At 41.0% G+C, this 25135-nt stretch overlaps 1 protein-coding gene across 3 annotated transcripts in view; it reads left to right on the top strand.

The window, feature by feature from the left end:
- tbc1d23 (TBC1 domain family, member 23) overlaps positions 1-25135 on the top strand; it is a 521932-nt gene that overhangs the window by 119218 nt on the left and 377579 nt on the right. For 2 of the 3 annotated variants that reach the window (XM_057337198.1, XM_057337197.1), the window contains exons 6-10: positions 5268-5392; positions 5489-5532; positions 5687-5790; positions 19515-19637; positions 20950-21039. In XM_057337198.1, the coding sequence (XP_057193181.1) occupies positions 5268-5392; positions 5489-5532; positions 5687-5790; positions 19515-19637; positions 20950-21039 (486 nt within the window). The remainder of the gene's footprint in view (positions 1-5267; positions 5393-5488; positions 5533-5686; positions 5791-19514; positions 19638-20949; positions 21040-25135) is intronic. The other variant, XM_057337199.1, reaches the window with a different exon arrangement.

The following is a 25135-nucleotide window of genomic DNA, read 5'->3' as shown; positions in this document are numbered from 1 at the left end:
AAGCTTATACAATGTTGATCATTTGTTTATCATGTGATTTTATTTAACTTTCAAAGATTATTTTAAAAGGAATACAAAAAAACATTTGAAAATATGTTTTTTTGTATTTTTTGCATTAAAAAAAATTGCATTTTTTTGCCTTATTGAAATCAAATTAACCCAGTATTTTTGTAAGAAATAACCAATTTTTGGATCGAAAAACAACCCATTTCCTGGGTTAAAATTAATACTGTAACCCAACTTCTTGGGTTAGTTTAACCCCAAATGTGTTCTGTCCTATATTTACCCAGCAGCTGGGTTAAAAACAACCCAAGTTGGGTTGTTTTTTGTCATGGTTCTGCCTCACCTAGTCTTGGATTTCCTGGTCCTGAGGCAGAGCCATGACAAAGTCTTTGGTTATGTGTGGAGAGAAACATATTATTGTCCTTTTGACAATAATATGCGTTCTCTCCAGTGTCTCGTCATTAGCCCCGCCCCTCTCATTTCACGTATTGCTTCCCGTCCGTGTTTCATTACCCTCACCTGCCCTGTGTCATTATCCCTCGTTTTTCCTCCCTATATAATACCCTCATGTTTCGTTGTCCTGTGTCGGTCATTGTATGTGCATGTTTTTCTATGGATTGTTCCTGTACTTACCCTTGTGTCCGTTGGATTTTGTGAGTGTTTGCCGTTTTGCCTCTTGTTAATTCGTCGTGTCCCGTTTTAGATTTAGTTCTGTTTCTTGCCCCCTCGTGGGAAGTGTTTTGTTTTGATTTCTTGTTTTGTTTCCGTGTTCCTAGTTCCTGTTTTGTTTTGCACCCCATCGTGGGTTTTGGTTTTGTGTTTTTTATAATAAATATCCTTTGTTAACCCCTTCATCACCGCTGTTGCCTGCATTTGGGTTCTTCCACCACGCCAGTCATGACAGTTTTTAACCAAGTGTTTTTTAGAGTGCATGCAATCAAAAAGTTTTATACATTGTGTCATGGCTCTGCTTCATTTAGTCATGTTTTTCTTGGTCCTGTAGCAGAGCCATGACAAAGTCTTTGGTTATGTGTGGAGAGAAACATATTATTGTCCTTTTGACAATAATATGCGTTCTCTCCAGTGTCTCGTCATTGGCCCCGCTCCTCTCGTTTCCTTGTGATCTTTCCCTGAGTGTTTGATTACCCACACCTGCCCCATGTCGTTATCCCTCCTTTGTGTTTCCTATATATACCCTCTTGTTTCTTTGTCTTGTGTTGGTGGATTACATGTGGATGTTCGTGTACCTGTGATGTCGTGGTGTATTCCAAACTTGTCCAAATCGGTGTTCCTTGTTCCCACCGTGAGTCATTGTTGGTCTTGTTTATGTTAGTTTAAGTCAAGTGTTTTATAGTCTAGTTTATAGTCCTTGGTTCCTGTGTTTTCCTGTTATTATTTATTCCCATTGTCTTTGTCAGTGTTTTTCCCCATCGAGGGAGTTTTTGTTTTGTGTTTGTTTAAAATAAAATACCCCTGTTAACCCCTTACCTGCCGTTGCCTGCACTTGGGTTCTTCTCGCCACGTATTCGTGACAGAATCCACCAACCATAACTGAACCAAGCAGGCAGCCCATGGACAGGCTCCCAACCAGCCGGTGGCCGTGTACCGGCAACCCAGTATGGTGGGAGGCATTAGCCTCCCAGTCACATGCCGGAGGTGGTCCGTTCCCGGCCCAGTGCCATCGGCCTTTACTGGACTATGCTCAGGAGGTCGAGGCCAGGAAGGCATCCGTCCCCGAGGTGCTGGTGAGTGCCTACCTTATGGCCGGGATGGACGACCCACCATCTTTTCCGGAACGGGAGGAGTTGGTTTACCAGCCGTTCCCACAGTTAGTGGAACGGTTGCAGCTTCGAGAGGAGTGTGGCAAAGACTCCACTCCCAGCAATCATCCAATCTCCTCTCGTCCCGGTCTGGCGTCCATTCCGGAGGACCGCGTGGTGGGTACTCTCACCTTGGGGAACTCCACGCCGTCATCCTCCTCACCTCCTGCAGCCTCCCTACCACCAGTCAGCCTCGGTGGGAAGCGGGGAAGTCGAGAGTCCTGGGCGTCATCCTCGGATGACTCCAACCCGGAGCCAACCATACCGTTTGCCTTCTACTTGCAGCCGGCCACCGGGCGGGTGGCCAGACTCAAGAGAAAGAGGCAATGGCGAGCAGCGCGAGGTCGATCCAGTCCGATGTCCAGTCCTGGGTCCAGTCCGGTGCAGCCGGCGTCCAGTCCGTTGATCCAGCCGGCGTCCAGTCCGGTGGTGCTGCCAATGTCCTGTCCAGTGCCCAGTCCGGTGCAGCCGGCGTCCAGTCCAGTGCAGCCGGCGTCCAGTCTTGTGTCCAGTCCTGTGTCTAGTCTTGTGTCCAGTCATGTGTCCAGGCCGGTGATCCAGCCGGCGTCCAGTCCGGTGATCCAGCCGGCGTCCAGTCCGGTGATCCAGCCGGCGTCCAGTCCGGTGATCCAGCCGGCATCCAGTCCTGTGGTCCAGCCGGCGTCCAGTCCGGTGATCCAGCCGGCGTCCAGTCTGGTGGTCCAGCCGGCATCCAGTCCTGTGGTCCAGCCGGCGTCCAGTCTGGTGGTCCAGCCGGCATCCAGTCCTGTGGTCCAGCCGGCGTCCAGTCCGGTGGTCCAGCCGGCGTCCAGTCCGGTGGTCCAGCCGGCGTCCAGCCCGGTGGTCCAGCTGGCGTCCAGTCTGGTGCAGCCGGCGTCCAGTCCGGCGTCAAGTCCGATGTCCAGTCCGGTGTCCAGTCCGGCGCCCCAGCTTGTACAGCAGCCGGCGTCAAGCCCTGTCCAGCCGGCCTTCCAGCCGGCGTCAAGCCCTGTCCAGCCGGCCTTACAGCCGGCGTCAAGCCCTGTCCAGCCGGCCTTCCAGCCAGCGTCAAGCCCTGTCCAGCCGGCCTTCCAGCCGGCGTCAAGCCCTGTCCAGCCGGCCTTCCAGCCGGCGTCAAGCCCTGTCCAGCCGGCCTTCCAGCCGGCGTCAAGCCCTGTCCAGCCGGCCTTCCAGCCGGCGTCAAGCCCTGTCCAGCCGGCCTTCCAGCCGGCGTCAAGCCCTGTCCAGCCGGCCTTCCAGCCGGCGTCAAGCCCTGTCCAGCCGGCCTTCCAGCCGGCGTCAAGCCCTGTCCAGCCGGCCTTCCAGCCGGCGTCAAGCCCTGTCCAGCCGGCCTTCCAGCCGGCGTCAAGCCCTGTCCAGCCGGCCTTCCAGCCGGCGTCAAGCCCTGTCCAGCCGGCCTTCCAGCCGGCGTCAAGCCCTGTCCAGCCGGCCTTCCAGCCGGCGTCAAGCCCTGTCCAGCCGGCCTTCCAGCCGGCGTCAAGCCCTGTCCAGCCGGCCTTCCAGCCGGCGTCAAGCCCTGTCCAGCCGGCCTTCCAGCCGGCGTCAAGCCCTGTCCAGCCGGCCTTCCAGCCGGCGTCAAGCCCTGTCCAGCCGGCCTTCCAGCCGGCGTCAAGCCCTGTCCAGCCGGCCTTCCAGCCGGCGTCAAGCCCTGTCCAGCCGGCCTTCCAGCCGGCGTCAAGCCCTGTCCAGCCGGCCTTCCAGCCGGCGTCAAGCCCTGTCCAGCCGGCCTTCCAGCCGGCGTCAAGCCCTGTCCAGCCGGCCTTCCAGCCGGCGTCAAGCCCTGTCCAGCCGGCCTTCCAGCCGGCGTCAAGCCCTGTCCAGCCGGCCTTCCAGCCGGCGTCAAGCCCTGTCCAGCCGGCCTTCCAGCCGGCGTCAAGCCCTGTCCAGCCGGCCTTCCAGCCGGCGTNTTTTTGTTTTGTGTTTGTTTAAAATAAAATACCCCTGTTAACCCCTTACCTGCCGTTGCCTGCACTTGGGTTCTTCTCGCCACGTATTCGTGACACATTGCTTCAGTGATTATTATAAATGATTTATACATGCACACCATTTTTTAAATTTGTTTGCACTTGTAATCTTTAATCAAAAACGTTAAACTCCTATCCCCCTCTCAACAACATTTCTTCACAACATGAGGTCAGCGACAAAAAAGAGGTAGGACTATACTGACTGTCCAATGGCCAGGCATTTTTAGCCCTCCCCTCCAGGCCCAACTTACAACAACAAACAAATCAAAAAGGCAAGGGCAAAATAAAGCCCAGCCCTACATTTTTTTCTAATTTCAGAAGCCGTTTCACTCGGACACAGGTCACGTCACGATACGGAAGGAAGTCGCAACTAATAATAATTACTGCTTGCTTTTGTTTTATAGCAGTCACGGAGAGTAGGCCTATAACCAAATTCAGGCAGCCAAAGCGGACACTAGTTAAAATGCTTAGAAGCAAACTTGACCAATCTAAATCCGAAACAGTTATATTGAGAATTCAAATGAAATATTATTTTTTTCTTTGGAAAAGTAATTTTTGTACTCGGACAAGTGAATGACAAATTTACTTGTCCGAAGGACAACCACATGACAATGCTTAATGTCAAGCTCAATAGACCTGTTATATCTTTGTAAGCAGGTCAGCAGGGGATCAAATAATTATTTTCCCCACTGTACATAATGAAGTGTTATGTTTTTATTACCTTAGAACACACTATTTCTATCTAGCATGTAATTCGCCATGTTGTGTCAGCCTCTTTTGTGCTTTGAAAGGTAGGGGGTGGAGTGAACCGTAGGTTGCAATTTTTCAACCTCAGTGCTAGATGCCGCTAGATTTTACTGACTGGTACAGTTCCAACTTTTGAGTTTAATTGTTTCCAACTTTTGTATCAGTAAATGCTGTAATTCACATGTAATTAACACGGTTTACACATTGAAAATCAAGTTTTTCCTTTGCGTTTTTGAAATGTTTCACGTACACATGACAGCGTTATCAAAACAATCTGCATTCACACGGATCCGTAAAAAATAAAAATAAAATGCTGTATTAGGCATTCCAGGCCAGTGGATGGTGATGTTGCTTTTTAAAGAAACACATGGCTATGCACATTAACGTAAGCCAAAAGTATTTTTTAATACCCTTGGTCAACGTATATGTGTGTTTAAAGTCTGGCGAATGTAAACAATGCGTCTCCACTGGTCTTAGTGGTGCAGTTAATCCACTTTTTGCTGGAGAAGCTCAAGGACACAGTACCGGAGGGCGGCATAATGGTTTGGGAATATTATATTACACGTGATATGCATGCACGTGACGTCAGTCGAAGTTTGTGTTTTCAGTCACGTAAAATGCTGTTGTTGTGTACATGAACGGTCAAAATGCATAAAATGTTTTCCGTTTTCAGTTGAAAATGACATCGTGTAAAACGGCCTCTTAGACTCCTTGTGTTCTTTTCCTTCTGTAGCTGGGGAGTCTGTTTTCTAGCCACTGTCTCCCTGAGGTCACACAAGCAATATGGGATGTTTACTTCCAACAAGCTGACCCCTTTCTCATCTTCTTCCTCATGCTCATCATCCTCATCAATGCCAAGTATGTTATGCTAGACTACAGATATGATTAATGAACTTGTAGTACTTTTCTATATTGTGATAATTAAACGTAGGTGTTTTGCTTTCTTGTGTGCAGAGACAACATTTTTGCCCAGGAAGAAAGTAAAGAGGAGATCATGAGTAAATTCCTTATGCATTTTTTCAGTAAAAATATGTTAGTATTCATTTAAAATTACTAAACAATAAGTACATAATAAGTAAAAAGGTTGCACATACTGTATCTGTTCTGTTGTTCTGTGTATAGCTATAAATGTATAGCTGTATTTTTTTATAGGAATACTGGAACAGTCACCATCAATATTAGAAGCAGAAGATATTGAAGACTTGTTTTCATTAGCACAGTATTACAATAGCAAAACTCCACTTTCTCTCAGAAAGGTAAGCATTCAATAACTACTCTGTCAAATAGTTGTTGCCAGCTACCCCACAATGTGATTTGTAACAGATATTTCCACTCCCATCTGCGCTTTTTTGAAATTGTGCCATCGCACTATTTTGCCCTGTTTCGTAAATCTGGCCCATGGTCTAATCAATTATGAAGACATTGTTGATACCTAAACAAAGAATGTAGGCTAATTAACACTTTTTTTCCAATGGTGTGAAAATAGATCCTTAGTCATTTACTAAATATGGAATGAGCATGACTTGTCATAAATAATAAACTTTTTAACACTACGTTGAGTGGCTTTTCTCACCAGGAAGTCTGCTTTTTGTACTGCATTATTAGCGGTTTACTACCTTTTTGCATTACTATTATTTTGCAAATTTCACAGTTTTCCATAAAACTTTGTGCAAGAAAACCTGACAGTAACAGTTAAAAAGTAGTAGGGAACACCTGTAAAGAGCAAAAATACTGTGACTGTACTTGGTATGTAACTATACCAATTTTATTACAATATACACTGACCAAAATTATAAATGCAACACTTTTGTTTTTCCCCCCATTTTTCATGAGCTGAACTCAAAGATCTAAGACTTTTTTCTATGTACACAAAAGGCCTATTTCTCTCAAATATTGTTCACAAATTTGTCTAAATCTGTGTTAGTGAGCACTTCTCCTTTGCCGAGATAATCCATCCACCTCACAGGTGTAGCATATCAAAATGCTGATTAGACAGCATGATTATTGCACAGGTGTGCCTTAGGCTGGCCACAATAAAAGGCCCCTCTAAAATGTGCAGTTTTACTGTATTGGGGGGGTCCGAAAACCAGTCAGTATCTGGTGTGACCACCATTTGCCTCACGCAGTACAACACATCTCCTTCGCATAGAGTTGATCAGATTGTTGATTGTGGCCTGTGGAATGTTGGTCCACTCCTCTTCAATGGCTGTGTGAAGTTGCAGGATATTGGCAGGAACTGGAACACGCTCTCGTATACGCCGATCCAGAGCATCCCAAACATTCTCAATGGGTGACATGTCCGGTGAGTATGCTGAGTATGTACCAAGTTTAGTGACTAGGTAAAACTTACCCCACCACTTAAGTCAAAATGGGGCGATACAGTCTGACAGAAAGACAAAGATACTTATGATTTACAAGTTTTATAAGATGATGTAGAAGTAACTTTTCTTCTATCCTTACTCTTGCCTACTTTGTAGCATTAGGTTTTTGTGAGTTGCCTAAATTTGTACTGTGCGGGATCTTTAATTAGTGCAGCCATACATGAGCGCAGCTTAGAGGAAACATTGGTTGATACTGGCCTAAAACTTGACAGATCCTTTCACAGCATCTCGAACCATGCAAAGTTTCCTAGCAATATGTCATTGCATTTTAAAACAGAATGACAGAAAATAACACTTGAAGTCTTTGAGTAGATCAGGGTCGAGAATGTCACAGCGGGCCACCCTCAATTGTCATCTGGGCCGTACTCCTCCCAATCCACGAGGAATTCTAATCGGCCGCCTCGTCATCGGAAATCCAGGGTGGCCTCAATGCGGTAGATCTGCTGTGTGATGTCAATGGGTGGAAGAGGAGGAGGGGGATCCACTGCTTCACCAGGTTCTGTGTATGAAGGAGAAACAGAGTCAGTGTAAAGTTTTAGTAGGGAAAGCTGAGATGCGGTAGTGCTGAGGTAACTGGAGTCGGTAAGTGACAGGATTTATCTGGCGTACAATGGGGAATGGTCCAATGAACTTTGGACTCAGCTTCCATCAGGGCTGCCACAGACGGATGTCCCGTGTGGAGAGCCATAACTTCTGTTGGAATTGTGGAGTAGAGGACCGTCGAGAGCCTGCATGGGTCTTTTGTCTGCAGACAGGCTGCTGGAGATGGTGATGAGCTGAGCCCCAGACCCTCTTGCTCTCCCAGAACCAGTGGTTAACAGCTGGGACGGTGGATGGATCCCCGACCAGGTGAAGAGGGGTCTGGTAGCAGAGTATGCTCCGCCGGGGACATTTTACGGGAGAAGTAGGCACATGCATGGAGGCGTGAAGGATTCCCTTACCGCTGGGAGAGGACTGCACCAACACCGGTTGTGGAGGAAGAGGGGAAGATAAAGAAAAGTTGATTAAATTGATCCCAGAGGAACTCCAGTTGTCAGCTGGTGAGAACTGGATGTCTCTCCTCTCCAGGATACCTTAACGGATCAAGATACAGACAAGATATATAACCAACTCTGTGAATCCGCACCACACTCGAGCCAACAGCCCGCTCTAACACAGCAAACACAAACCCAATCAGTGACAATCAACTCGCTATAAACAAGCAGCGCCAAACTTCAACAAGTGGCAGTAACCCCATCAAACTGTGTTTAAACTAGCCATAACACAGTACAAAACTCAGGTTACATACCACTGTTTGTGTGCAATGAAATCGGGTGGCTGCTGCTCTCCACATAATCAAGCCAGGACTGCGTGTGTGGTCTCATGGCAGATGATCACTTTCTCCATGAATGGTTACGGCCTTTGATGAGTGTGGCTTCCTTTCCTTTTGTCGTGAACGCAGGTTTTTTGCTGGCAAATATTGCTGACTATCTGAAAGACCATAAATTTGTTGCCGAGAGGCTGAATAGGGGAAACTAACTTGTCAGACACGCTTGCTTGTAATGAAAATGGATCCGAAGACTTGTTTTTTTGGATTTATTTACATAAGAAACAAACAAGGTTGTGCATCCATTACATGCATCCAAAAGTCATGATAAACTGCATTTAGAAGCGCTATAGAAGTCAGCAAAAATAAGCCTTCTCCCGTCACCCCCTCTCTCCTGAACACACACACAGGTGAACAGAGGATATACTTTTACAACTTCCACCCCCACCAGGTGACGTAATCACCGTAAGTGACCAAAAAAACGTGTACAATAATAAAACTATACCTGGCTCCTACATAAATCATGTGCTTAGGATAAGGAGTTGTGAAATTTTACCAGTAATGGTAAATTAATACATTATTTACAGAATAATAATAATGAAGAAGTGACACCAGTTATATTGTGGGAGGCTGCTAAAGCTACAATGAGAGGTAAAATAATAGCAAATGCATCATGGAAAAAGAAACAGTCAGTAAGAGAAATCCAATTCATCAAATAAACTCAGTTTACAAGAGAAGAATGAGGAAAAAATGAGGAGGTAAAGAAGGCCCTACATGAAATAGAAGTTGTAGAAATTAAGAAGAATTTAATGTATTTAGATATTATTATCAGTCTCTTTATAAACCAGATTTTTAAACTTTAGATACTAGTAAAATTAAAAATGATTTGAATTCTTTAAATCTCCATACAATTACAAGTCAACAAAGTGAAGTGTTAACCTCCCCAATAACAGATGAAGAAATTTTAAGAGTTATTATCGAAAGTAAAATAGAAAGATGTCAAGGAAGTGATGGATTAACAAATTAATTGTATAAAGAATTCAAAACAATGTTGATCCCAATATTATGTGAGGTTTTTAATTGGATTTTAGAACATTTTTACATTTTATTATAACACTAAAGAACAGGACGAGTGGCCACAGACATGTAAGTCATCTATTATAACACTAATATTAACCTTCATAGTGTGTTCGGGTCATTTTGACCCGAAAAAAAATATGTATTTTCCACAAAAATACTAGTTAATGTTATTGGATTGGACTGAAATTTGGTTCACAAAGACTACAACAACCTCTCACAAAAAATATATTTTTGTTGCTTTATTATGTTTTTTTTCCGCCACCTAGTTACACTTGTGGTGTTCCCTCCTACCAAGGAGAGCTTATAAATTGCACGTTATGCATTTTTATCACCAAATATTGAATTAATTTTTTGTCAACTTGTTTTCTTTCATTTAGGACTGGTTTTGTGTTTCTTTTTCAAACGGATTAATCATAGGCCTGGTTAATCTGAGTTTAGGCACCTCCGTTTTTGACTGAAAAGCCATTTTTTTGTGAATAATTTTGGCAATATTACATAAAATATGACAAAAATTTGCACTGATGTTCACACTAGCCTACTTTAGTCTAGACTCATTTGTTTAACCAGGAAGTTTGTTTTGAAATGCTTTAATTGTGTACAAAATGGCACAGAAACACACTTGTGGTGTTCCCGGGTCAAAATGACCCGCCTACCAAAGAGAGCTTATAAATCACTCGATATGATATATTATCACCAAATATTGAATTCAATCTTTTTGTCAACTTGTTTTCTTTCAGTTAATACTGGTTTTGTGTTTCTTTTTCGAACGTATTAATCGTAGGCTTCATTGATCTGAGCTAAGGCAGCTTGATTGAATCCAATATTTGGTGATAATATGGCATACCGAGTCATTTAGTGTATAAGCTATCTTTGGTAGATGGGTCATTTTGACCCGGGAACACCACAAGTGTGCTTTTGTGCTATATTGTATGAAATAAAACCATTTAAAAACAAAAAAAGTTAAACATTAAAGTAGGCTAGTGTGAATATTTTCCGATTTTTTAATATTGCCTAAACTATTCACACAAAAAAATGCTTTTTTCAGTCTAAGACTGAGGTGCCTAAAATCACATTAACTAGGCCTACAATTAATCCTTTTGAAAAAGAAACAAAAAACCAGTCCTAAATGAAAGAAAACAAGTTGACAAAAAGATTGAATCCAAAATTTGGTGATAATATTGCATAACAAGTGATTTATAAGCTACTGTATCTTTGGTAGCTGGGTCATTTTGACCTGAGAACATCACAAGTGTTATAGGGTTTTGAACATAGCACAAGGGTTAAATGAAGGCTAAGACCCTATACAATGTTCATCTTATAGACCAATATCTTTATTAAATGTGGATCAGAAGTTCTTCACATCAATAATTGCTATTAGACTTGCTGATATAATACCAACAATAATTAACTCGGATCAAACAGGATTTGTGAAAAATCTTGTATTATTTGATAACATACAAAGAACTTTAAATCTTATTGATTATGCAACTAAAACTAAGAAACAAATGTTAACAATGACATTAGATGCTGAAAGGCTTTTGTATTTAATCAAAGTCTGCTTTATGGTCAATTCTGCCACATGTACAGTACATACATATAGAGGATTGAAATTGCATTACTCTCAGACCCATGGTGCATACAAATAAAAATATGTATTTAAAAAATACAGATAAATACAGATTATTATATATATGTAAAATACAATTATTACAAGCAGGGATATTTAAAAAAAGTAGAATATAAGTAATGGCAGATAGAGTGCAAACCAGTGAAATATACAACAGTGCAGATGTAAGTCCTCCCTGATGGCAGCAGCCTGAAGAAGCTGTGTGTCGGGTGGGTGGGATCACCTGCAATTCAGAGGGCTTTGCGGGTGAGACTGGTTCCATAAATGTTCTGGAGGGGCGAGAGAGACACCAATGATCTTCTCAGCTGCTCTCACTATGCGTTGGAGGGTGTTGCGGAAGGACGCGTTGCAGGCACCATACCACACAGTGATGCAGCCAGTCAGAAGGCTCTCGATGGTGCCTCTCAATGGTGCACAAGATGGGGGCTGGGGCTCTGGCTCTTCTCAGTTTGTGGAGGAAGTAGAGACACTGCTGTGCTTTCTTGGCCAGTGCTGCGGTATTGTTAGTCCATGAGAGATCCTCAGTGATGTGCACCCCCAGGAACTTGGTGCTGCTCACTCTCTCCACAGTCGCACTATTGACGGTCAGAGGAGCATGCTGAGTGAGTACTCTCCTGAAGTCAACAACAATCTCATTCGTCTTCTCCATATTCATAGAGAGATTGTTGTCACTGCACCACCTGGCCAGGTGGCTCACCTCGCTCCTGTAGTTTGTCTCATCTCTGTTGCTAATGAGACCCACCACAGTCATGTCGTCTGCAAACTTGATGAAGAGGTTGGAGTCATGTGACGGTGTGCAGTCGTGGGTCAGCAGGGAGTAGAGGAGGGGACTAAAAACACATCCTTGGGGCCCGTGTTCAGTGTGATGGTACTGGATGTGTTACTGCCGACCCATACTGCCTGAGGTCTCCCCATCAGGAAATCCAACAGCCAGTTGCACAGCAAAGTGTTTAGTCCCAGCAGGACCAATTTGTGAGTGAGCTGTTGAGGGATGATTGTGTTAAATGCTGAACTGAAGTCTATGAACAGCATTCTGACATAGGAGTCTTTATTGTCCAGATGAGTGAGTGCAGCATGGAAAGCAGTGGCGACGGCATCAAGTGCAACTGGACGGTAGTCATTGAAGCAGGATGGAGATCACTTTTTTGGAACTGGAATGATAGTGGTAGCTTTGAAACATTTGGGGACAACAGCCTGACTCAGCGAGATGTTGAAAATGTCTGTGAAGACATCAGTGAGTTCTACAGCACAGTCTCTCAGCACGCGCCCCGGAATGTTGTCAGGACCCGGAGCTTTGCGTGCATTGATCCCTCTGAGGGATGTCCTCACACTGTCCGGGGACAGCGTCATCACCTGGTCGCCAGGAGGAGGTGAGGTCTTCTATGCAGTGGTGCCAGTTTGTGCCTCAAAGCGAGTGAAGAAGGCGTTCAGCTTATTTAACAGGGAGATGGTGTTGTCACGGGTCTGCGGTTGGGGGCTTGTAGTCTGTGATGGTCTGAATCCCCTGCCACAGGCTCGGAGTGTCTCTGCAGTCGCTGAAGCGATGGGCTATTCTCCTGGAGTACTGTCTCTTAGATAGGGCTAGATTGGCCCTAGCTGTCTTCAGGCTCTCCTCATCTCCAGCTCTGAAGGCAGCATTCCGAGCCTTGAGGAGACTATAGACCTCCCCTGTCATCTACGGCTTCTGGTTGGCCCGCACAGTGATGGTCTTTGTGACCGTTACATCATCAATGCACTTGTTGATGTAGGCAGTGGCAGTCTCTGTGTACTCTTGGATGTCTGTGTTGTTATTGTTTGTGGCAGCCTGCTTAAACATATTTCAGTCAGTGGTGTTAAAACAGTCTTGAAGTACCTTTGATGACCCTTCTGGCCACTCTTGTATCTGTTTGCGAACTGGTTTGGTGACTTTAACGAGTGGTCTGTATGCAGGCATTGTATGTATGCAGACAGTGATGTGGTTTGAGGTGCCAAGATGGGGGAGGGGTAGGGCCTTGTAAGATCCTTTCTGGGTGGTGTAAACAAAGTCCAGAGTGTTGTTTCCCCGTGTTGGAAAGTCTATTTGTTGTTTTTTTGGGGGGGAACACACTCTGTAGGTATGCGTGGTTGAAATCTCCAGCCAAGATGAGAAAAGCACATCTGGGTGGGCTGTCTGCTGCTCACTGATGTGCTGGTACAGTTCATTCAGTGCCTCACTCCTGTTGTTGTTGTTGGAGCTGGGAGGGATGTATACAGCAACGAGAAGTATGGCTGTATATTCCCTCGGTAGATAGAACGGCCGATACTTAATAATCATAAACTCCGCCAGGGTTGAGCAGCGTTTGCAGACCACAACAGGGTCGCGGTACCACGCATCATTGATGTAAACACAAAGTCCGCCGCCGCAGGTCTTACCTCCCTCAAGCTGAATGGCATAGTCAGGTACGCTGTTGCTGAGCCATGTTTCCGTGAACACAAAAACTCAACAGTCTCTTACAGTCCTTTGAGGTGAGCGTAGTAATCGGATGTAATCCAGTTTATTGTCCAAAGATCGTACGTTAGCCAGTACGATGGTGGGGATAGCTGGCTTGTGTGGGTTAGCCGCTAGCCTAGCCCGGATACTTACCCCTCTTCTGCTTTCTCTCATGCCGCTTGTGGCGTTTCCACAGTGGGAGAGATGCAGTAGTGGGGGTCGGTGATGGATTAGTCCTCCGGAGCAGACCGAGGTCCCGCAACTCTTTGGCGTGCACAAAGTTTAGCTCTAAAAATGTTGTTTTTTCAACATCAAGAAGAAACTTACGACTGAATTTGCGCTTAAGGACAGGTAGACGTGACGAAGACATACAAAAACACTGCGAATTACAAGACAGAAAACACGAAAACACTGGGAGAATCAACCGAATGCAAGAGTTAAAGCCAATGGACTTATTCCAGAACAATTTGCATTATTGAGGGGAACGAGACAAGGGGATCCCTTGTCACCTCTGATATTTGCTTTATGTATAGAGCCCATAGCACAGAGTATACGAAGGAACTCTTTAATAAAAGGTCTTAAAATTGAAGATGAGGAACATAAACTTGCATTGTATGCGAATGATGTGATTTTGGTTTTAACAGATGTAGAAATATAATTACCCTTAGTTTTGAAAGAAATATAATTATATGGAGAAATATCAGGATATAAATTAAATTATAATAAGACAGAAGCTATGGAAATTGGGGGTAAACCTATGAGAGAGCTTTAAAGAGAAATATGAAATGAAATGCAATCAAACAGAGATAAGGTAATTGGGTGTGAAAACTCCTTGCACATTAGACAATATGTATGAGTGTATTTATAATATTTTAGAAACTACTATAAGAAATATTTTAAAAGGTGGAAAATATTATCTTTATCCTTGTCTGAAAAAAAAGAACTACTATTAAAATGGGTATACTCCCGTACACTAATTTTATTTCTGTTTCAAAATCTCCCTGGTTATATACATGTTAGTAATTTCAAAAAGTGGCATAGTATGTTTTGGTAATTTATGTGGGATGAGGGGAAACCAAGACTAAAACTTAGGGTTTTACGAAATAGTTAGGAAAGGAGGGTTTAGCTTTGCCAAATTTAGAGTATTAGAAGCAATTTGTATATTAATATTTTGTGGGACAAAGAAAAATGTGAATATTAATTTTATTGTATGTGTGAAACTTTAAAATGTTGTAGAAGAATTTGCAAAGTGATGAAAATTACTGATCAGGAGATGGTTTTATTAAGAGAAATAGTAAGAGATCCAGATTTCAAACCAAATACTTTTGATAATGTATTTAAGGTTTGGGCTAGCAAAGGACTTAAAGGATTTATCAAATTTATGGTGATAATGAGATGGAGACATGGAGATGGAGAGTATTAAGTCTAAAATATGTATTGTCTAAAAAACGTTTTATAAATATCTTCAAATAAGAAGTTATTTAAAGGATGATATTAAATTAAAAATATAGATGATATCCATCCCCTGTTGTTGCATATTATATTAGTAGTATTATATCAAATTATATTACTTTTTTAAATATAAATGTGCCTCCCTTATACAGTTATGTTCAAAATAATAGCAGTCCAACATCACTAACCAGATCAGTCACTATTTTTGGTAGACATTATATTTCTACATGGCAAATATTTTACTAGTAGGTGTAGTAGAGTAATAGAAAACTAACAGACCCAACAGTCAGTGGCGTAACTTTGTTTTGAAAAGTGGTGGGGACAAAGACGACACAAACAATACTTTAATAAATTGTTTCTGTAAGAACTCGTTGGGAATATTCATGGACATCACAAGCGCGAAACATGTAGGTGACTCCTCTAGAAAACAATATTAAAACTACGCCGCTTTATTGATGGCTTCAGTGGTGTAACGTTAGTGCGAAAGACGCATGACAAGTAATATTGACACTGCCATGAAGCAGGTTCGAATCCGCTGATCTCACTATTCTAAATTTTCACATATCAGATCTGCTTCCATTTGTTTTTAAACTATATCATGTTTTCATCAATATATAATTTAAAGCATGTTGTGCTTTATTATATGTAAGGATGGCTGTTGCCGTACGTAATTAAACATATTAATTTGTGATGAAACAAAAAACTACTGAAACGAATGTGTGTTTTCCCCATGTTAAAAATTTGGTGTTTGACAACCCCCTGCTAATAAGGACAAACATTCACGTATACAGGGGAAACAGATGGAAAATAATATCTTTAAAAAATCTTATTTTCACTAATTACTACGGGCATTGCCTGATAGGCTACAAATATACAACAAACTTTCTAAATTTTGTTTTGAACTCATGAAACTACAAAGTTGTGACTTTTTCCATTTATTGGAGTTTTCTATCAAGTATCAAAATGTAATTAATCTTGCAATAGGCGATAGCAACCGCATGTCGAGAACAATAAGGACGAATATATAGCACCAAAGTGCAATTAAGCGCAAAATGTTTGGTACATGTATGACTTTGAACAGCCATTTTCAAATATTTTCATCATTTTACTAAAAATAAATACCTTTACAATCTGATATGTGATAGGGAAAAAGTTCAGCAAACAGCAGTCGCGAACCCACGACGACATGAAGCAGGTAACACTTGCTTTACGCTCTACACCACCGGAGCAGTTAAGCTTCGTGTGCCTTTCTTACATTTTGTCTATTCCAATCTGAAACTGATGGGCCGAGTTAGTATAAATAGCCTCTGCTTACAAAGCGGGCTAATTGCACAGTAAATAGACGCTCCGTATTTTTTATTTCTTACAATAAGTGGTGGGGACAAAATTGACTTTGGCAAAAAGTGGTGGGGACATGACCCACCCATCCACCCGCAAATTACGCCTATGCCAACAGTCATGACATGCATGCTGCTAATTCTGTGTAATTGAATAATTAATTGAAAAGGGCGTGTTCAAAATAATAGCAGTGTGGAGTTCAATTAGAGCGGTAAATCATTCTGTGAAAAAACTGGTGTCAAACATGTGACCCTTATTTAAGGACGAAGGCAGCAAATGTTGTACTGTGCATTTCTCTCTGAAAATCTGAGTAAAATGGGTCGTTCCAGACATTGTTCAGAAGAACAGCGTACTTTGATAAAAAATTTGATTAGAGAGGGAAAAACATATAAAGAAGTGTAGAAAATGATAGGCTGCTCAGCTAAATGATATCAAATGCTTTAAAATGGCAACCAGAAAGACGTGGAAGAGAACCTAAAACTACCATTCGAATGGATCGAAGAATAGCCAAAATGGCAACGACTCAGCCAATTATCAGCTCCAGGGTGATCAAAGAAAGTCTGATGTTACCTTTGAGTACTGTAATTAGAAGACGCCTAAGTGAAGCCAAGCTATCGGCAAGAAGCCCCCACAAAGTCCCATTGTTGAAAAAACAACATGTGCCGAAGAGGTTACAATTTGCCAAAGAACACACTGACTGGCCTAAAGAGAAATGGCGCAATATTTTGTGGACTGATGAAAACAATTGTTCTTTTTGGGTCTATGGGTCGCAGACAGTTTGTCAGACAGTTTGCCAAACACTGAATTCAAGCCACAGTACACTGTGAAGACAGTGAAGCATGGTGGCGCAAGCATCATGATATGGGGATGTTTCTCATACTATGGTGTTGGGCCTATTTATATGATTTCTGGGGATAATGGATCAGTTTGAGTACATTAAAATACTTAAAGAGGTCATGTTGCCTTATGCCGAAGAGGAAATGCCCTTGAAATGGGTGTTTCAACAAGACAACGACCCCAAACACACCAGTAAGCGAGCAGCATCTTGGTTCCAGACCAACAATATTAACATTATGGAGTAGCCAGCACAATCTCCAGACCTTAATCCAATATAAAATTTATGGGGTGACATAAAAAACACTGTTTCTGAGGCAAAAGAAGGAGAAATGCAGAGGAATTGTGGTCTGTAGTGCAATCGTCCTGGGCTCGAATACCTGTTCACAGGTGCCAGAAGTTGGTCGACTCCATGCAACACAGATGTGAAGCAGTTCTCAGAAACAGTGGCTATACAACTAAATATTAGTTCAGTAATTCTTCAATCTTCAAGCATTTTTCATTTTATACAGTAAATGTTTGAAATGTTTATATAGAAAATGCAGACACTGCTATTTTTTTGAACAGCCTAACATTCCTTTTTCTGCACTTTCTGTTGAGTAATAACACATTTGATCCATTTTTCTTCATGTTTTGATTTAGAATAGAATGTGCAGTGTTCCCAATGCATTTGTGTATTGAAATAAAATTTATTATAAAGATTTTTTCAACACACTGCTATTATTTTGAACACAACTGTATGTACTTTTCCATATATGTATGTGTATATGCACTGTAAAAAAATTAAGCCTTCACAACAAAAAATCTTAGTACTAATTTCCCCTCGCTTTTTCTTGTTCACTCAACTTTTTGAAATAGAAGTTGTACTGACTTAAAATAATGAATTGGAGATACAAAAATTATTGGGATAACTCAGGATTATTAGTTGTACTGATTTAAAACAAGTACTGTAATTGGAGATGCAAAAAATAATTAATTGAGGTAATTTAGGATTATTAGTTTTCTTGAGAGGTACAAAAAAATTATGCTTAAGTCATTAGTTGTCACAACATAGTCAAGTTTACATAATGAACAACATAACAAATTATTTTTGTTGGCTGAACATAAATAAAGAATATAAATTGGTTATTTAAAAATAAACAAATATTTTTGTCTTTTACTACAATTTGAGTAAACTTTGATCAAACAACTGCTTGAACAGTTTGAGTTACGTTGGGTCTGCACTTACACCTCAACATTGAACACACAAATCTCAACCATGGTAATAATAAAAAAACATCATTGATTAAAAAAACTCTAAACACAACAGATAACAAACAGTAACAACAAGATTAAAGCATAAATTATTCCAGAAAGAACTAAAACACTAATCTTTAAAAGAAAAACAAATAAGAAACACCTAATTGAACATGCTGCAGTGCATCTTGGGAACTTTCAAACTCTTGTTTGTTCATTGTACATTGACGTAACTCAATTTTTTACATTTATAGAGGTCTTTTTGAGTGAACTTGCAAAGAATTTTTCACACAACTCATATTTTTATGTTAATGAAGAACATGTTTGGTTACGATGAATGAACTTATTAAAAGAAGTTCTGTGAACTTTTTCATGGAATTTTGCTCAACCAACACAACAAAATTAGTTGTTTGAACTTTTTTTGAGTTGGGTTTTTTACACTGTGTATGTATATATACTGTATACTGTATATTTTTTTTATTTTTTAATATAGTTAATAATTGATAAAAAATAATACTTATTGGGAATTAGGTGTCATTATAAGAGTTTGATATGAATATGTCATTGTTTTATGTTGAAAGGTGATTATGAATCTAGTTGTTCTAATGTTTTGTTTTTTCTTTCTTTTTACTGGGTGGAAGGTATTATCACAAGAAAAACTAATATATAAATATAAATGTAAAACAAAGTAGAAGGAAATAATGAAGAATAACTATTGGGAAAAATAATATGTCTTTAAAGGAAAATTTTATTTTGTGTAATTGTACTACATAAGTTTGAAGCGAGAAACATAATAAAATAGGAAAATAAAATTGAATATAATTACTAGGGAAAAAAGAAATGAATATAATCCCTAATAAACTAATATCACATAATTACTAATAAACTATGTAAAAATAGTACAAATAATAAAGATAAGAATAAGGAAATAATCTTTCTTATTATAAGGAAATAAGATGTATGTCTGTTCTATTAAGTCAGAATTTCATAATCTCTAGAAAACACACGCACACACGCGCGCGCGCACACACACACAGGTTGCTTTCAAGAAATTTAGATCCTAGGCCTAATTGGTCTACCCTGCTGTCAAATTGTTCTTGTGGTACTTTGATGTCAACCCCATATAAAGTTAAACACACTATACAGTGGGTAGTGGGATTGACTGCGATACTCGTCAATGCTGAAATCCATTTGCATTTGCTTTTGACATAATTTTGAAATGTTGTGCAGCCCCACTAAAATGTATGCAATAACGTGTGCATTTTTTGTGTGTGTAGGAGAACCATAATTTGTTTGGCAGCAGTCTTGTGGCTCTGAAAGAAGAGGACATAGACCCTAGTCAGGCGCTCTGTCTGCCTGTATCTGTCCCTGAGATCCTGCAGGCCCACGAATTACAACCTGTGAGTCCCTCAAAAAGTACTCCCACAGTCATAAAAACCTTCACAATCTTGTGTATTTAATAAACATTTTTTGATTAATGCATTTTACAAGCTTTTTGAAGTTATCATCAAAATGGTCGAAAGTTAATTAAAGGTCCAGCGTACGACATTTAGTGGCATCTAGCAGTGAGGTTGCGAATTGCAACCTCCCTTTCGAAGCGCGACAGCGACTGACACAGCACTAAGAACTTGTCACGTTTTTGCTTCTTTGGTGAAGGAGAACATGTTTTTACAAAACGTGCTCTGTAGAGCAGTTTGTCAGTTTAGGGGAAAACAAGTAAACAACGTGGGAAATTCCATGCAAGGGGACCTGCATTGTATGTAGATAGAAATAGCTCATTCTAAGGTAATGAAAACGTAATGCCTCATTATGTAAGGTCTTTATACACCACTGAAGACAGTTATGTATACCATATTGTATTTCTGTCAATAGATCCTCCAAGAAATTACACATTTGACTGGTGATGCATCGAAATTTCGGCTGCCAAACATTTCCGGCCGAAAATGGCATTATCGGTTTCAGACAAAAAAACAAATGGACCGAAATACAAGGTGAATAATCTGGCACCCCAGCCTTTCCCTTCACTGCTCACGCTCACTCTAGCTGTTATCAAAGAATGATCCTGTGAGCCCGCTATAACAAAGGCTAAAACTAATAAATATAACAAGAAAAGCTCAAAACCAGTGGACAGAAAATAACACCCAAGCTCTGTGATGCGCAACTGTGCGTGACCGCCTTTGTTTCTTTGTTGTCGGAGATCACGCATATTTTCTCGTGCGTGTTTTAAAGCTGAGCTTCAAATGCAACAGACTCTTCAAATATAAATGTAATTGATGAGCGGAACAATCTGTCAGTAACTGATGATGTAGCTCACGTGGACTATCATCTGGCAGGTGCTGATATCACTGAAGCCCATTTTAAGCCTGTTTACATAAACAGGCTCACTGCCCCTCTGTCTTGCCTGTTGTTTTCATTAAAATTACTGTGCACCATATATAAAGTTTTTTTTTTAAGTTTTTTTTTTTTTTTTAAGTAATTTTCGGTTTTCGGCCTAGTGCATCCTGCATTTTCATGATCGGTTTCGACCCAGAATTTCCATTTCGTTGCATCACTACATTTGACATTTAAGATTAAATAAGATGAGGCAGCAATGTTGAAACTTGGGAATGTTACAAATAGGAGCATGTTGATGGTGTAGCTTATCATGTTTTAATTGTGTAGTTGTAAATCTGTCCCATCAGATCATGCTGGATTTCTATCATTGTGCTTTAGGGTGTGAGGTTTTTTGTAGTTGACTGCCGTCCTGCAGAGCAGTACAATGCTGGGCACCTCTCCACTGCCTTTCACCTGGACTCTGACCTGGTAAATAAATTCATACTTTATTCTAGTTTTAGGACAAACCACATATTACTGTATATGTAATGAACACAGGCATTATTGTAGCTTTCTTTAAATGTGCAGTATGCAGTGCATGTAAGCTAACGTGTTTTTTAGAATTATTTAGAAAAAGTGACCTACAGTCTTTTTTGAGAGTAATACAAATTTTCATTATAGTTTGATTTGGGATTCTGCCTGAAAATATAGCCAATAACATTGCTAAATGTTTTTTTTTTGTTAAATGTGTTTATTGTGCTTTAGATGCTCTTAAGATAAACTTATTTAGGTGGAAAGCCATCATTTGAGGATGGTTTGGGCATGTATTGTGCTAATTAGTCACTTCCTCAATTATCTTTCTGTATTTATCAACATTGGTAGTGAAGAACGGGGCCCATTCTTCATATGTCGCTTACTAAATTACCATCAATGTTACGTGTCTGTTGTAACTAGGGATGTCTCCCTCGCCACCGTTTGCATACTGTTTTTGCACTATCTGCCTGACCGGGGGGGCTGCTTTAGAATTTTAAAGTTTTACTTAATTAATATTGCATATAGGAATTTATAGTCTGTTATATTTGACCTGTGCTTCTCTCTCCTTTATCCTAAATGTGTGCTCTCACTGAGCGTGTGTGTGTGTGTGTGTGTGTGTGTGTGTGTGTGTGTGTGTGTGTCTGTGTGCGCGTGCGTGTGTGTGTGAGTGTGCGTGCGTGCGTGCGTGCGTGCGTGCGTGTGTGCGTACTTGTCTGTGTACGTACGTGTGTGTGTGTTGTGTGTGTGTGCGTGCGCATCCGTGTGTGTGTGTGTGTGTGTGTGTGTGTGTGTGTATGTCTATGTGTGTTAGTACGTGTGCATATTGTGTGTGTGGAGTGTTTTGTATGTGGGTATGTCTGTCTTCTGTGTTTTCAACCTTTTGTTGTTTCTGCAGGTACAACTTTAATTATTTTGCTTATAGTCAATATGTCTCATGTACAGCTGCTTTGTAACAATGAAAATTGTAAAATCGCTATATAAATAAAGTTGAGTTGAGAGTTGAGTCTCCGTAACATTTAAGTGGAATGCAATTGATACTGGGGCAAAAGAGAAACGCCACAACACAAACAAGTCGATACTTTAAAGAATTTATTCCAAATAATAATCAACATTAAATTAGACAAAGGACAACATAAGGGAAAAGGAACAAATTAGTGACGTCATAAAGAAAAGAAACAATCAAAAGCAAATTCCCAATATCTAATAATCCCCAACTAATGTAACTATGAAAACAAAATGTAGAAACAAAACCGAAAGCTTCAGCGAGTATGTCGCCCAACATAAACTATGCTAATTAATAACAAAAATACAAAAGTGGCCGTCACTTCTACCCTATACTCTAACAGATGGAAAACTAAATTAGTACAACATAAACTCTTACCTAATTCCTTTTCCCAGACGCTTCACAAAAGGGTTTAATATCAAAGGACCACATTCAAGAGTACCCATGGTACTCAAACTCATCCGAAGAATGAGATAAGAATTGATTAAACTGATAACAAAAGTCAACATAAACGAGAATCAAACACTGACACACTGACGCGGATTGCCACATGGACAGCCGCCTGCTGACTAGGTAGAGGTGGTTACTCTCACAACCAAACTGTCATTTGGGGAAGGTCACTTGGCCGTTGCGGTGCACTACACTTAAAAACAGTTTATTCCTATGACTAAAAATGTCACTTGTTCATTGGTTTACGCGTTTTTGTGCTTGGACACTGGATGCATAAGCAAGCACCGCGAGTGCGGATGATGTGCGCATTTTTATACTGGCCGCATTCCTGAAGTCGCGGCTCTCTGTCTTCCGTAAATATAACTTACGAGTGTGAGCAATGGGAGATGGTGAGAAAGTGGCACATCATGTGTTTTCCACGCGTTTTAAATATTAATGGCCCCTAAACAATACACACCATCCACAAGCATTTATTAATTTCTTACAAAAAGTGGTGGGGACATGTCCCACCCTCAAATTACGCCTATGCCAAAATTTGATACCATCTAATACCACAGCAAAAACTATTATAAATATAAAGTTATAACTTATTAAAGATAAGTAAACAGTCTGTAACTATCTCTCGCTTTCGGGTTGCTCACGTTAGCAGGTTATCACAGCTGTTTTACACCGCATGCAGTCAGTAAATAAGAACAAATGAACAAAACAAAAAAAAAGACAAGCTATAGCACATAATATAAATAAACAGAAGACATTATTGCTTTAGGTTTTTAGGCTTAATAGTGTTCAGATACAGATATAATCAAATGCAATAATCAAAATGCAAAATAATATTTTCAGATGACAGAATGTTAAATATAAAAATGACGACTGACTGTTTTCCACGATTCTCGTCAAGTCGGGTATTTTTTACATGGTTCTGTATGTATTTGTCCCTTCAAGCACAAGAAGACACGGAAAGAAAGGGAGAGAGAGGTCTGAGGCACAGCCTGATCGAGCAAGTCACAAATCCATCAACTGTCTCGACTCTCGAGCATCTTTCACACTGGCTATCGGGCACTCACGTGAGCCCTGAGCTGACTAGCTTTCTAACGTTAGACAAAGAGAACTTAAGTGACAGCAACCATCATACACATAAGCACTATTATTTCTGCTGTATTCAGAAATTGTTAGATCTAGTGGACGAAATAAGTGCATGCAGTTTACTTATGAACGTGACCGGAGATGAACATACTGAAAAAACTAAAAACAGTGTTTTTTATTTCTGCTTTGACAGCCACGAGGGGCGCTGAACTGTATAAGTGTGTGTTAGAAGTCTGGAATGGTGAGAAAACATTGTGCTTTGTACATGTTTTGTCTTTAAACCAGCCTTTTAGGTCTTTAGCCGGTAAAGTTTAAATCCTGTCTGGCTAGCGCGTGGAGAGTAGGTGGTCTTTTGTGGCTGCTCGAACACCTTCAACCACATGAGCTTCTAACGTTACACCACAAACACAATCTGGTCGAATGTGTTTTCAACTTCTTCTGGAAGTGGTAGAAAGTCGACAAGCTCAAAATGTTTCACACCCCGTTTAGACCTGTGTTAACATCATCCACTTGTGATCCGATTGTCCAAAACACATATTAGGTGTAGGCTACAGAGGCCCTGAGAGTACAGGGGCACTTCAGGGGCCAATAAGATTTCATCTGGGGCCAGTGCCCCTCTGGCCCCACCTCTAGATCCGCCAGTGATATATTAACCAAGGGTGCCAATAATAGTAGAGGGAACTGTACCTTAGGGCCTCGATGAAGGCGATTATTTTGCCATAATATTTACAGGTAAACTACAATTTATTTTAATATTTCAGATAAATTTAAATATCAGCAATAGTTTGTAAGTAAAAAAAAGGAAAAATAAAACATCTGTTACCAGGATTGATGCAAAATGGCCTGGATATATGCATTGTAATCTTCACATTTACTGTATGCTCATTATTTCAATGTGGTCGGAGAACAAGAAAAAACAGGCACATTGTATTACATACACGTACTGTATGCTGGGGCTAACTGAGCTGCATTTTTTGAGCGCGAAGCGTTGAAACCCTATTGTCATTGCTCAGATTTTTAGGGTTTGAGCGCGTAGCGCTAGAAACCGATTGTATTTGTATGTTTTATTCTTCTTCTTATTAGGGTTCGAGCGCGTAGCACTAGAAACCTATTGTATTTGCTCAGATTTGTATTAGGGTTCGAGCGCGTAGCGCTAGAAACCTATTGTATTTGCTCAGATTTTGATTAGGGTTCGAGCGCGTTGGCTAGAAACCTATTGTATTTGTACTGATTTTTATTCTTCTTATTATTATTTTTCTGCCGTAAAACTGATACTGCAGTACAAACCGTAAGTCGTAGATACTTGAGACTTGGTCAGATGGTAGCCCTCAATTTGGGGAGAGGCTATCAAATTTTGACACCAATTGGTCCATAGGTGGCGCTACAGCAAAAAAAACGTGTTTACGCTCGTAACTCCTAAACCGTTTGTTGCACACCCAAGTTTCTGGCATCATTGGAATCCTTGGCTCAAAACTTAAAAAACGTATATATCTCCGATTTCATTTCCGGTATGCA

The sequence above is a fragment of the Triplophysa rosa genome, linkage group LG7 (assembly GCF_024868665.1).
Source record: "Triplophysa rosa linkage group LG7, Trosa_1v2, whole genome shotgun sequence".
NCBI classification, from domain to species: domain Eukaryota; kingdom Metazoa; phylum Chordata; class Actinopteri; order Cypriniformes; family Nemacheilidae; genus Triplophysa; species Triplophysa rosa.
The sequence above is the reverse complement of the archived record's forward strand: the minus strand, read 5'-3'. Positions and strand labels throughout refer to the sequence as shown.